General features: G+C 49.3%; 1 protein-coding gene across 6 annotated transcripts in view; it reads right to left on the bottom strand.

Moving 5' to 3' along the window:
* The window catches only part of IGSF23 (immunoglobulin superfamily member 23), a 75428-nt gene that overhangs the window by 862 nt on the left and 62632 nt on the right, over positions 1-11934 (bottom strand). For 2 of the 6 annotated variants that reach the window (XM_078360089.1, XM_078360088.1), the window contains exons 3-6: positions 7203-7544; positions 4990-5259; positions 2093-2243; positions 484-533 (exon numbers count right to left, since the gene is read on the bottom strand). In XM_078360089.1, the coding sequence (XP_078216215.1) occupies positions 488-533; positions 2093-2243; positions 4990-5259; positions 7203-7544 (809 nt within the window). In that variant the 3' untranslated portion in view covers positions 484-487. The remainder of the gene's footprint in view (positions 1-483; positions 534-2092; positions 2244-4989; positions 5260-7202; positions 7545-11934) is intronic. The other 4 variants (XM_078360086.1, XM_078360087.1, XM_078360091.1 and 1 more) reach the window with 2 other exon arrangements.

Here is an 11934-nt window from a genome sequence, read left to right as displayed (position 1 = left end):
CTGCAGAGAACAGAACTGCGCAGCTGAGGCCAGCCCGCATGGATGACCCATGAAATTGCAAGCTAATAAATGGCTGTTGTTTCAAGCCACTCAGTTTTGGGGAGGCCGGCTGTTACACAGCAGATGCTGACTGTCACACCCATGGATCTCCGGAAAATTTCATAGATCCTTATATTGAACTGTTCATTTTGTTTTTTCCTGAGCTACTTTAGGGAGTTTCTTTTGCAGGCAGCCCAAGGGGTTTATGAAATATAAACTGCTTGTTTAGGTGGATTCCAGGCATGTGCTGAGCTGGGCACAGGGGGTGCTGGCCGTTGGCAAAAGGAGAGAAAAGCACGTCCTGGAGCTTTCCACAGGAGGGGAACATCTCACAGACAAATGGCCAGGGAAGCAGCAGGGAGGAAGTCACATATGGAGTCTCTGCCCAGGAACCTCATTCTGTTCCCAAACCTAGGATTTCCTTCACACCCTTCCTGGTATTACCTCTTCAGCTGACGGGAGAGTTGCCCACGTTGCAGCTGGATATTCTCCGTCTGCAGTGGAGAGAGAGAGACAGAGAGAAACTATTATTAACTGAATTATTATCCACCCCCAAATTAATATGTAGTCTTAGCCCTCCAATGCGACCATATTTGGAGACAGGTTCTTCAGGCATAATAAAGTTCAATGAGGTCATAAGCGTGGAGCCTGGATCCACTAAGACTGGTGTCCTCATAAGAAGAGAAAGAGACACCAGGAATGAGCGCAGAGGAAAGGCCACGTGAGGACACAGCGAGAAGGTGGCCTTCTGCAAGCCACGGAGAGGGGCACCCAGGGACATCAAACTGGCTTCCACCTTAATCTGGGACTTGCAGCCTCCAGACCTGTGAGAAAATACACTTCTGTTGTTTAAGCCCCTCAGTCTGTGACATTTTGTTACAGCAGCTGGAGAAAACTAATACAATCATCTTCAGCATAGGCTGAGGTTTACTGAAGGCTCACCACGTTCCAGACACGGTTCACAGCTCATGACTCCCACCATTTTACTTAATCCTCACTCCTACCCTTGGAAGGAGGTATAATCATATTCCTGGGTTTTCTTTTCTTTTTTTCTTTTTTGGAGACAAAGTCTCACTCTGTCTCCCAGGCGAGAGTGTACGGGTGCTATCTTGGTTCACTGCAACCTCCGCCTCCCAGGTTCAAGCGATCCCATATCCTATATATAGAAATATAGGTAGTATATTGGCCCATCCAGTGTACTGTGTATATTTCACTTGTTCACTGTGTTTCCTGACGGTATCTGCGACCAGGATGCAAGTTCCATGAGGGCAGGGACTTTCCGCAGTTTCTTTCCTTGGTATCCTCAGTGCCTGGTCACTCTGCAGATATGTGTAGAGGGGACAAACATGTACTTACCACATTCCAGGCACTGCTTTAAGTTTCTCAGAAATATTCGGTCCCTAGCTGGGCGCAGTGGCTCACACCTGTAATCCCAGCACTTTGGGAGGCTGAGGCAGGCAGATCATGAGATCAGGAGTTCAAGAACAGCCTGACTAACGTGGAGAAACCCCGTCTCTACTAAAAATACAAAAATTAGCCAGCGTGGTGGCATACACCTGTAATCCCAGCTACTCAGGAGGCTGAGGCAGGAGAATTGCTTGAACCCAGGAGGCAGAGGTTGCTGTGAGCCGAGATGGTACCATTTCCAGCCCAGGTGACAGAGTGAGACTCTGTCTCAAAAAAAAAAAAAAAAAGAAGAAGAAATATTCATTCACAACAACCTTGAGTCAGGTGCCAGTATTATCATCACCATTTTGCGGATGAGCAAACTGAGGCACAGAGAAGGGAAGTGGCTTGCCCACAGCCTCACTGATGGTAAATTACGGAGCTGGGACTTGAACCCAGGCAGCCCAGCTCTAGTGTCCTCTTCTATCTCTTTGTTGCTGTGATCCCATTTTGGAAACCAATGAGTCAGATGGGCTCATCAGGGGTCCCTGTCACCCTCCTTGATGGGGCTGTCGGTTTAATCTCTGTTTCCTTGTTGGGCCAGCTCAGTGCCTCATGGGGGCTGAGTGGATGTTGCCCAGTGCAGGGGGGTGAGGGCTGGAAGTACCTTAGGCTCCGGATGATGGTGAAACACAAGCCTCCAATCAGCACCCCAGCTCCCAGGATTCCAGCCACGATGAGCGAAATGGCAGCACCTCCGGACAGGGACAGAGTGGGGTCTGGCTCCATGGGCTCTGGTTCTGTGGGCTGCACGATGGCTTCAGTGGACCAAGGAGGAGTGAGATTGGAGGAGCCATCTGCCCACCCTCCCTGTGCTCCCCTCCCTCCCGCCATTCCCCCTCCCAAGTGTCTCTTCAATCCATCCTTCTCTTCCATCCTCCAGCTCTCCAGCCCCCTCTCCTCCCTGCTCTCCTGCTCCAGTCCAGTGCCCACCCACCTGCCTTCCACCTGGAAGCCAGGAGGATCTTTCTAAAGCTCACACCTGACCCTGTTCCTCCCCTGCTCAGAACCCTGCTGTGGCTCCCCAGCACCCTGGAGCAGAAGTCATTTCCTCACGTCAGCCTTCAGGGCCCTGCCACCTGGCCAGCCTCATCTCTCTCATTGCCCTGCCTTTATAGCCCCCACCCTGGACTCCACTCAATTTCCCAAGCTCACTCTTTTCTTTCTCTTTTGCCTCCAGGCCTGTCCATGCTGCACTCTCTCTCTGGAATGCATTTATGTCATTTCTCCCCTTGGATTGCATAATTCCTTTTTTTATTGGAGACAGAGTTTCATTCTGTTGCCCAGGCTAGAGTAGAGTGGAATAATCTTCGCTAACCGCAACTTCCACCTCCTGGGTTCCAGTAATTCTTGTGTCTCAGCCACCCCGGTAGCTGTGATTACAGGTGTATGCCACCATGTCCAGCTAATTTTTGTATTTTTTTTTTTTTTTGAGACAGAGTTTTGCTCTTGTTACCCAGGCTGGAGTGCAATGGCGCGATCTTGGCTCACTACAACCTCCGCCTCCTGGGTTCAAGCAATTCTCCTGCTGCCTCAGCCTCTCAAGTAGCTGGGACTACAGGCGCGCACCACCATGCCCAGCTAATTTTTGTATTTTTAGTAGAGACGGTGTTTCACCTTGTTGACCAGCATGGTCTCGATCTCTTGACCTCGTGATCCACCCGCCTCAGCCTCCCAAAGTGCTGGGATTATAGGTGTGAGCCACCGCGCCCAGCCTAATTTTTGTATTTTTAATAAAGACGGGGTTTCACCATGTTGGCCAGGCTGGTCTTGAACTCCTAGCCTCAAGTAATCCACCCACTTCGACCTCCAAATGGCCTGCGCTAATTTTTTGTGTTTTTAATAGAGACGGGGTTTCTCCATGTTGGTCAGGCTGGTCTTGAACTCCTGATCTCAGGTGATCCGCCTGCCTCGGCCTCCCAAAGTGTTGAGATTACAGGTGTGAGCGACCACACCCGGCCTGTGTTTCTTCCAACAACCCTGCAGCGGTATATAGGATTACCCCCATTATACACACGAGGAAACGGGCTCAGAAAGGGGAAGTCACTTGCCCTAAGTTACCCAGCCAGGAAGGCATGGGAACAGGGACTGAACTAAGTTTTGACCGGGTCCCAAACCACTTCTCTGACCCCAACAACCTGCTGTCAGTTTGACTGCCACCCAGGTCTCCATATACCTACTGCATATGGTAACAGTTACAATTAATAATGACAATGTGAAATTCAACAGTGCTATTGGCTCACGGTTACCGAGCACCCATTAGTGTTCAGTAGTGCTAGGCATTATTGTTTCAAGCTATTCATCTGCTTATCTTATTGAATGTTCATAACTATACTCTGGGGCAGGCATGTTATCTTCCCAGTGTTATGGATGAGGAAACTGAGGCACAGAGCAGTCAAGACACTAGCCCAGAGTCACACAGCCAGGGATTCAAATTCCAAAGCCATTGCTTTGAACCACTCCTTAGAGGATGATGATTTTTTATTTTTATTTTTGGAGGCAGAGTCTTCCTCCGTTACTCAGGCTGGAGTGCAGTGGTGCGATCACAGCTCACTGCAGCCTTAAACTCCTGGGCTCAACTGATCCTCCCATCACAGCCTCCCAAATAGCTGGGACTACAGGTGGTGCCACAATGCCTAATTAATTTTTTAGTTTTTTTTTTTTTGTAGAGACAGAGTCTCACTATGTTGGCCAGGTTGGTCTCTAACTCCTGGGCTCGAGTGATCCTCCCACCTCAGCCTCCCCAAAGTGCTGGGATTACAGGTGTGAGCCACTGTGCCTGGCCCACTTCTTAGACTAGGATTTGCATTTTTTGCAGGTATGTGCTGAGACTCAGAGAGGCAAAGAGGCTTCCCATGTTCATGTAGCCAGCAAATGGTTGGAGCCAAGGACCCAGGTAGCCTGGTCCAGATCCTGAGCTGGGCTTTCATTGTGGTTAACCTCTTTGAGCCTGCCATCTGAAAATGGCCTAACTGGCTGGGCGTGGTGGCTCACTTCTGTAATCCCAGCTATTTGGGAGGCCAAGGTGGGCGGATCACTCAAGCCCAGGAGTTCGAGACCAGCCTGGCCAACACAGTGAAACTCCATCTCTCCTAAAAATACAAAACTAGGCCAGGTGTGGTGGCACACGCCTGTATTCCCAGCTACTCAGGAGGCTGAGGCATGAGAATCACTTAAACCTGGGAGGCAGGGGTTGCAGTGAGTTGAGATCGTGCCACTGCACTCCAGCCTGGGTGATGGAGCAGGACTCTGTTTCAAGAGGAAGAAGAAGAAGGAGAAGGAGGAGGAGGAGAAAGAAAAGGAGGAGGAGGAGGAGGAGAAGAAGGAGGAAGAAAGTGGCCTAATAATCCATAGCCCACCAGGTGGATGAAACATTGGAATGACATTTGCCTATAAAGGGTCTCACAGGGGCTGCTCATAGAAGGTGGCTAAATGGAATCAGCAAGGCTGCCCCGGGCTGGAGAGGGTGCAGGGCTCTTGGGTGGAGTGGGGTTGGGGACTCACTTGGCAGTGAGATGGTCACAGGCGCAGAGACCAGCTGTTCCTTGCTGTTTGTAGCTGTGCACATATAGGTGCCCAACTGCTCCATGGACAACCGCCGGATGAACAGCCTCTCTCCTATCCCGCAGGGCACCCCATTGAGGGTCCAGCTCACCACGGGCTCAGGGTTCATTATCACCATCCACTGCAGGATCACGGAATAGTTGAGCTCAGTCTGGATGACGCCCTGGAAAGCGTCTGGGAATGTCTTCAGCTGCGGTAGTGGGAAGCTGTCTGTGCAAACAGGGAACAAGGCCACAAGAGTGGAGACCACTCAGAAAAGCCGGGTATGTCTTCTGCCTACCATAGAGACGTTCATTCTTTCATGTGTTCATTCATTCATTCATCCAAGAATGTGTTTGAAGAGCCCAGTCTGTGCCGTGTCCCTAATCTAACCCTTTCCCCTTCCCACTTCCAGTGGCCAGCACCTGCATCCTTTGCCTGAGGGTCTTCACTGGTGGCCAAAGCCTATTCTGCCCACAGAGGCAGCAGGCTGGAAGTGCTGGGGAATGAGCACACCTGGGAGCAGCCTTCCACAATGCTGGGCACAGGTTGGTGTATAAATACCCCAGATCCCTCGCCGCCACGTGGGATAACTCTGCAGAGTCGTTCCACAGCAGGGCCCTGACTTCCCCAGTGGGACCGCGCTCTAGCTGCCCACAGTAACCAGGTTGGGAACACAGCTCTTATGATTTCCCACTTTCTCTGCCTGACTTCCTCATTCTCCAGTTCCTTGCACCTCCCAGACTATCTGACCTTAAATCCTCGGCTCTGGATCTAGATGAACCAAATCTAGGACTCTGAGGCTCTAGGGCTCGGGGGCTCAGCAGCGATGAAACAGACACAGTCACTGCCCTCATGAAACTTATGATTGAGTGACGAGAGAGTCAACAAACAGACCACTAAATACATATGGTGGTGGTAAGTGCTGTGAGGAAAACTGCAGAGGGCTGCGGGGTTGGACTGGGGGTGGGGTAGGCCCGTTTCAGGTAAAGCAGATCAAGGAGGGCCTCTTTGAGGAGCTAATGTTTGAGCAGAGTCCTGAAGAAGCAGAGGAAGGAGCCATGTGGATTCCTAAGGAAAATACCTCTCCTGGGTTCAAGCGATTCTCCTGCCTCTGCCTCCCTACAGCTGGGATTATAGGCACCCACCACCACGCCCAGCTAATTTTTGTATTTTTAGTAGGGATAAGGTTTCACCATGTTGGCCAGGCTGGTCTTGAACTCCTGACCTCAGGTGATCCACCCGCCTCGGCCTCCCAAAGTGCTGGGATTACAGGTGTGAGCCACTGCGCCTGACCATGGATTGGGCCCTTGCTATGAGCCGAGCGCACGTGGGTAAAGGTGTTTGGGCCACAGGGGCGGAGCTCTCATGGCTTGGTGCTGTCCTCATGGTAGTGAGTTCTGGTGAGATCTGATTGTTGTAAAATGCAGCAGTTCCCCTCTGACTCTCTTGCTCCTGTTCTCACCACGAGAGACACCTGCTCCTCCTTTGCCTTCCGCTGTGAGTAAAAGTTCCCTGGGGACTCCCCAGAAACTGAGCAGATGCTGGCACCATGCTTCCAGCTGTGAAACCATGAGCCAATTAAACCTTTTTTAAAAAAATCATAAAATAAATAACCCAGTCTTAAGTATGTCTTTATAGCAATGCAAGAACAACCTAACACAATGTCAATGACAAAAAATAGCTACGACACATTATAACTCCTCTCCTTGAGAGGTGGGACCTATTTTCCTCCTGTTGAAGCTGGGCTGGCCATGTGACTTGCTTTGGTCAATAGAAGGTGGCGGAAGTGATGGCAGTCAGTTTCCAGCCTGGGCCTGAAGGAGTTTTGCAGCCTCACCTCTTGTTCCTCTTTCATTGCTGAGTGAACAAGCCCGGGACAGCTGGCTGAAGACAGCAGGCTCTGTGGCCCACTCACCGCCATCACTCTAGCCACCAGCCAGGCCATCGCCAGGCACATGAAGGAGGCCATTCTGGACCAGCCAACACCCAGACACCCCAACAGCTGACCACAAGAACTATCCAGCTAGATAAGTGATTGATATTTTAAGTTTTGGTGGTTTGTTGGGGAGCGATTGATAACTAGCACAGAATGTGTGCTGGTGGGCTCTTCTGGGGTCCAGTGGGTCCGCTTTCTGAGAAGTCAGTCCCTCCCACGGTGGGGCCCCACTCACTCTTGACATGGATCTGCTCCGTCACACTCCTGCGCCCCCTGCTGGTTTCCAGCACGACGGTGTAGCTGCCCGAGTCCAGAGCCGTCACGTTTCGAATGACCAGGCTGCCTTGGGTGCCCAGCATCTCCCGGCCAGTGTGAGCAGGTCCTGGGAGGCCCTCCGGGGAGAATATCATGGCTGCTGGCTGGGCATCATGCCCTCGGAACCAAGACGTGGTGAGAATGCCATCAAGGCTTCCGGGGACAGGAAGGTGGACACTGGCTCCTTCGGTCCAGGTGTTCAGCTGTGTCGAGAAGGGCAGCTCCGAGAAGGCAGAGCAGGTGCACGATGTGAGCAGGATGCCTTGGAGGAGCAGGGAAGGAGGAGACAAGGGGGGCAAGTGAGACCAAAGGCGAAATGCTGTCCCTGCCAGTGACCGTTCCAAGCCGCTGAGAGTGAGTGTGGGGCATGGAGAGCTGACGATGACAGTGACGCTAATGATGACAGTGGAGGAGAACACTCACAGACAAGCCTGACTCTGTTCTGAGTGCTGGGTGTGTATCACCTCACTGGTTCCTCTCCTTGACCCTGTGAAGCACACAGTTGTATTACACTGGATGTTGCAAAAAGTGGTTTTCTACCTTCTCTGCTCCACTCTGCTGCCTGAACGGCTGACTTCTCTGAGCTGTGTTGCTGGGGTCCCCTTACCTTTTGCTGCTGGTTTGTTTCTGTCAGCGGTGCATTGGCAGAAGAGAGGGCAGCAGGGGAGTGAGCTTGAAGGGAGCAGTCCCACAGTTGCCTGGGTCCTTCTGTTCCAGCCCACAGCTCCCGCTGAGTGGCCCTCTCCATACACTACTGATGTCTTCCGGTTCTGGGATCTGCTTTTCTCCTTATGGCTTCCAGCCTGAGGGAGTCAATAGCTCCCTGCTGTTGCTGGGCCCTGGGCGCTACATCGTCCCATGTTCTTCCTATCCCTCACCTACGCCTCTGCTGCAAACAGTCCCTGTCTCAAACTTAAACTCTCCTTACCACTCCCTTAGAGTAGACCGACTTTTCTTGCCTCAACCCTGACTGATACGACTGTGGTACCCCATTTACAGATGAGGAAGCAGAGGCCAAGAGAATCTAAAATATTTTCCCAGGATGTTACAGGTGGCGAGCAGCAGAACCGTGATCCACATGCAGGCAGTCAAAATTCTCAGCCACGAAACTATCCTGCCCGACTCCCGCCTTAGTTTCTCTCTCGTCCTCTCATTCAATGTCCATATTGCTTGGAACTTGGAGTTTGGTTCCAGATCCCACGCAGTTACCCAACCTGTTCTTTCTCTCACTGCAATGGTGTGGTAGGAATACAAGCTCTAGCCATAAAAGACTAAAAAAAATTGGTGTAAAATGAAAAAAAAAAAAAAACCCAAAACGCCTGAAAGGTTAAAAAAATCCCCATCACTCACGAGGTCAAAAGAACGACAACCAGGAGAAACATTCTAACTGATGTCACAGACAAAGAGCTCGTTTCACTCATATATAAAAAGCTCCTGGAAATTAATAAGAAAAATATCAGCAACCCAACAGAAAAATACACATAGCATAGGAATAGGCAGTTCATAGAAAAGAAAACTTAACTCTCTCTCAACGTAGGGAAAATGCTCGGTTCTATGCATAGTAAGAGAAAAGTAAATGAAAACGACGAGATAACCTTTTCAGCAAAGATCCAAAAGTTTAATGATGACTTGTTGTGTTGGTGATGCTGAGGGCAACAGGAATGCCTATACGTTGCTGGTACATGCCCCGCAGAGGGCAATCTGGTAAAGTCTTTCGAAATTACAAATTCTTGTATCCTTTGACCCTCTAATTAAATGTAGGGATGTGTTCTATAGATAGACTTTCACAGAACAAAATGACCAGTACAGAGTGTTACCACGCCCTATTTACAATAGCAAAAGATTGGAAATACCCAACTCTTCAACAATAGGGAACTGATGAAATAAATAATGGTTCGTTTATTTCGTAAATGTAATCACTTATTTTAAAGTTCTCTTAAAAAAGCAATATAATAGATGGTAACTTTTAAGGATCAGAAATTTACAGAGTGCGTGTTAAAACATCAGCTTTCTTCTTGGTTAAACGAATGAGATGTGGTGGCTGGAGATACCCACTTAGTTACAAACACACTGCACTCTGGAAGGGGGTGTGAGGTCTCAGAAGCAGCTTCGGGTGATCGGCTGACACCGCTGGCTGAGGCTGAGTGCCAGGGAGCATGCCAAGCCCTTCCAACTTGGTATCCTGACCAGGATACCTCATTGAGCCCCTCAACAACTTTAGAGTTGGTGCTGGTCTGTTTTACAGGAAAAGCAGTTTCAGTCTTAGATTCAGAGTCATAGTGGAGAGCTGGGAGTTGTGGGGGTCACTTGTTGCCCACCCCCCACCTCCACTGAGCTAATCTCCAAGTCAGCATCTGGTGTGACCTTCCTTCCTTCTTTCCTTCCTTCCTTCCCTTCCTCCCTCCCTCCTTCCTTCCTTCCTTCCTTCCTTCCTTCCTTCCTTCCTTCCTTCCTTCCTTCCTTCCTTCTTCCCTCCCTCCCTTCCCTCCCTTCCTCCCTCCCTCCCTCCCTCCCTCCTTCCTTCCTTCCTTCCTTCCTTCCTTCCTTCCTTCTTCCCTCCCTCCCTTCCCTCCCTTCCTCCCTCCTTCCTTCCTTCCTCCCTCCCTCCCTTCCCTCCCTCCCTCCCTCCCTCCCTCCCTCCCTCCTTCCTTCCTTCCTTCCTTCCTTCCTTCCTTCCTTCTTCCCTCCCTCCCTTCCCTCCCTTCCTCCCTCCCTCCCTCCTCCCTTCCTTCCTTCCTCCCTCCCTCCCTTCCCTCCCTCCCTCCCTCCCTCCCTCCCTCCCTCCTTCCTTCCTTCCTTCCTTCCTTCCTTCCTTCCTTCCTTCCTTCCTTCCTTCCTTCTTCCCTCCCTTCCTTCTTCCCTCCCTTCCTCCCTCCCTCCCTCCCTCCCTCCTTCCTTCCTTCCTTCCATCTCTTTTTTTTTTTTCTTCAAACAAGGTCTCACTCTGTGGCCCAGGCTGGAGTGCAGTGGTGTGATCACAGCTCGCTGCAGCCTTGAACTCCTGGGTTCAAGCAATCCTCCCACCTCAGCCTTTCAAGTCTCTGGGATTTTAGGGGCACACCACCATGCTCAGCCAATTTTTAAACCTTTTTTGTAGATATGGTGGTCTTGCTATGTTGCCCAGGCTGGCCTTTGTGAATCTCTGGCCTTAAGTGATTCTCTCACCTCAGCCTCTGAAAGTGCTGGGATTACAGGCATGGATTATTTGAAAAGGATGACATAATATTTGCTCTGGACACTCTGAAGTTATAACCTTGCCTCTACTTTTTCTTTTAAAAATTAACAAATACAAATTGTGTGTATTTATGTTGTACAATGTGATGTTTTAAAATACGAATACATTGTGGAATTGAGTGAATTAACATGTGCATTACTTCATGTACTTATTTTTTTTGTAGTGAGAACACATAAAATCTATTTTTTATACCAGCTCATAAGAGCAAAACTCTACTTTCTTAGCCGATAATTTACTCATTTAAAGTGTACAATTCAAGAGCTTTTAGTACTCAAAGGATTGTGCAACCATCACCACAGTCAATTTTAGAACATTTTCATCACCCCAAAAAGAAACCCTGCCTCTCTTAGGCACCACACCCTAATCTTTCCACACCTGATGGAATTTTTTTTTTTTTTTTTGATGTGGAGTTTCACTCTTATCGCCCGGGCTGGAGTGCAATGGCGCAACCTCCCCTCACTGTCATCTCTGCCTCCGGTGTTCGAGCCATTCTCCTGCCTCAGCCTCCTGAGTAGCTGGGACTACGGGCACGCGCCATCATGCCCAGCTACATTTTGTATTTTTAGTAGAGATGGGGTTTCACAATGTTGGCCAGGATGGTCTCAATCTCTTGACATCGTGATCCGCCCACCTCAGCCTCCCAAAGTGCTGGATTCCAGACATGAGCCACTGGGCCCAGCCCAATTTTTTTTTTTAATATAAGAGTAGGCCAGTGTGTTGGCTCGCACCTGTAATCCTAGCATTTGAGGGGCCAAGGCTGGAGGATTACTTGAGTCAGGAGTTCAAGACTAGCCTGGGCAACAGAGTGAGGCTTTGTCTCTACAAAAATAAAAAATTATCTGGGCACGGTGCATGTGCCTGCAGTCCCAGCTACTTAGGAAGGAGGCTGAGGTGGGAAGATTCCCTGGAGCCCAGGAGTTCGAAGTTGCAGTGAGCTATGATCCCACCACTGCACTCCAGCCTGGGTGACAGAGCAAGACCTTTCTCCTTCTCTCTCTCTCTTCTCTCCCTCACTCTCTCTCTCTATATGGTATTCCTCATACATACTCACATATATACATATATATATATATAAATCCATTTTTATAGCATAAAACTTAAGACACCTAAACATTATGTTTTGAAAACTTTTACTATTTTTTTCAAGCTTTATGCTTCTTATTGTTTCTATTTCTTTTACACAAAAAGTAGAGTTATATTCAGCAATTCTTACAAGACATCACAAAAACAACTTCTCCTCATTCCAGAATAATTTGGAATGTACAATAAAAAGCAGTAAAACAAATCCTTAAGCCTAATACTCAGATAACCATTTGGGGAGCATATTTTCTTTGAAGGTTTTTCATAATTTTTAAAATGAATTTTTAATCACACAAGTGTTTCTCCTTAGAAAAAAAAAATAGACCCATCTAAAGCC

Source organism: Callithrix jacchus, chromosome 22, assembly GCF_049354715.1.
Source record: "Callithrix jacchus isolate 240 chromosome 22, calJac240_pri, whole genome shotgun sequence".
Classification (NCBI taxonomy): domain Eukaryota; kingdom Metazoa; phylum Chordata; class Mammalia; order Primates; family Cebidae; genus Callithrix; species Callithrix jacchus.
Note: the sequence above shows the minus strand (reverse complement) of the source record. Positions and strands in the feature narration are given on the sequence as shown.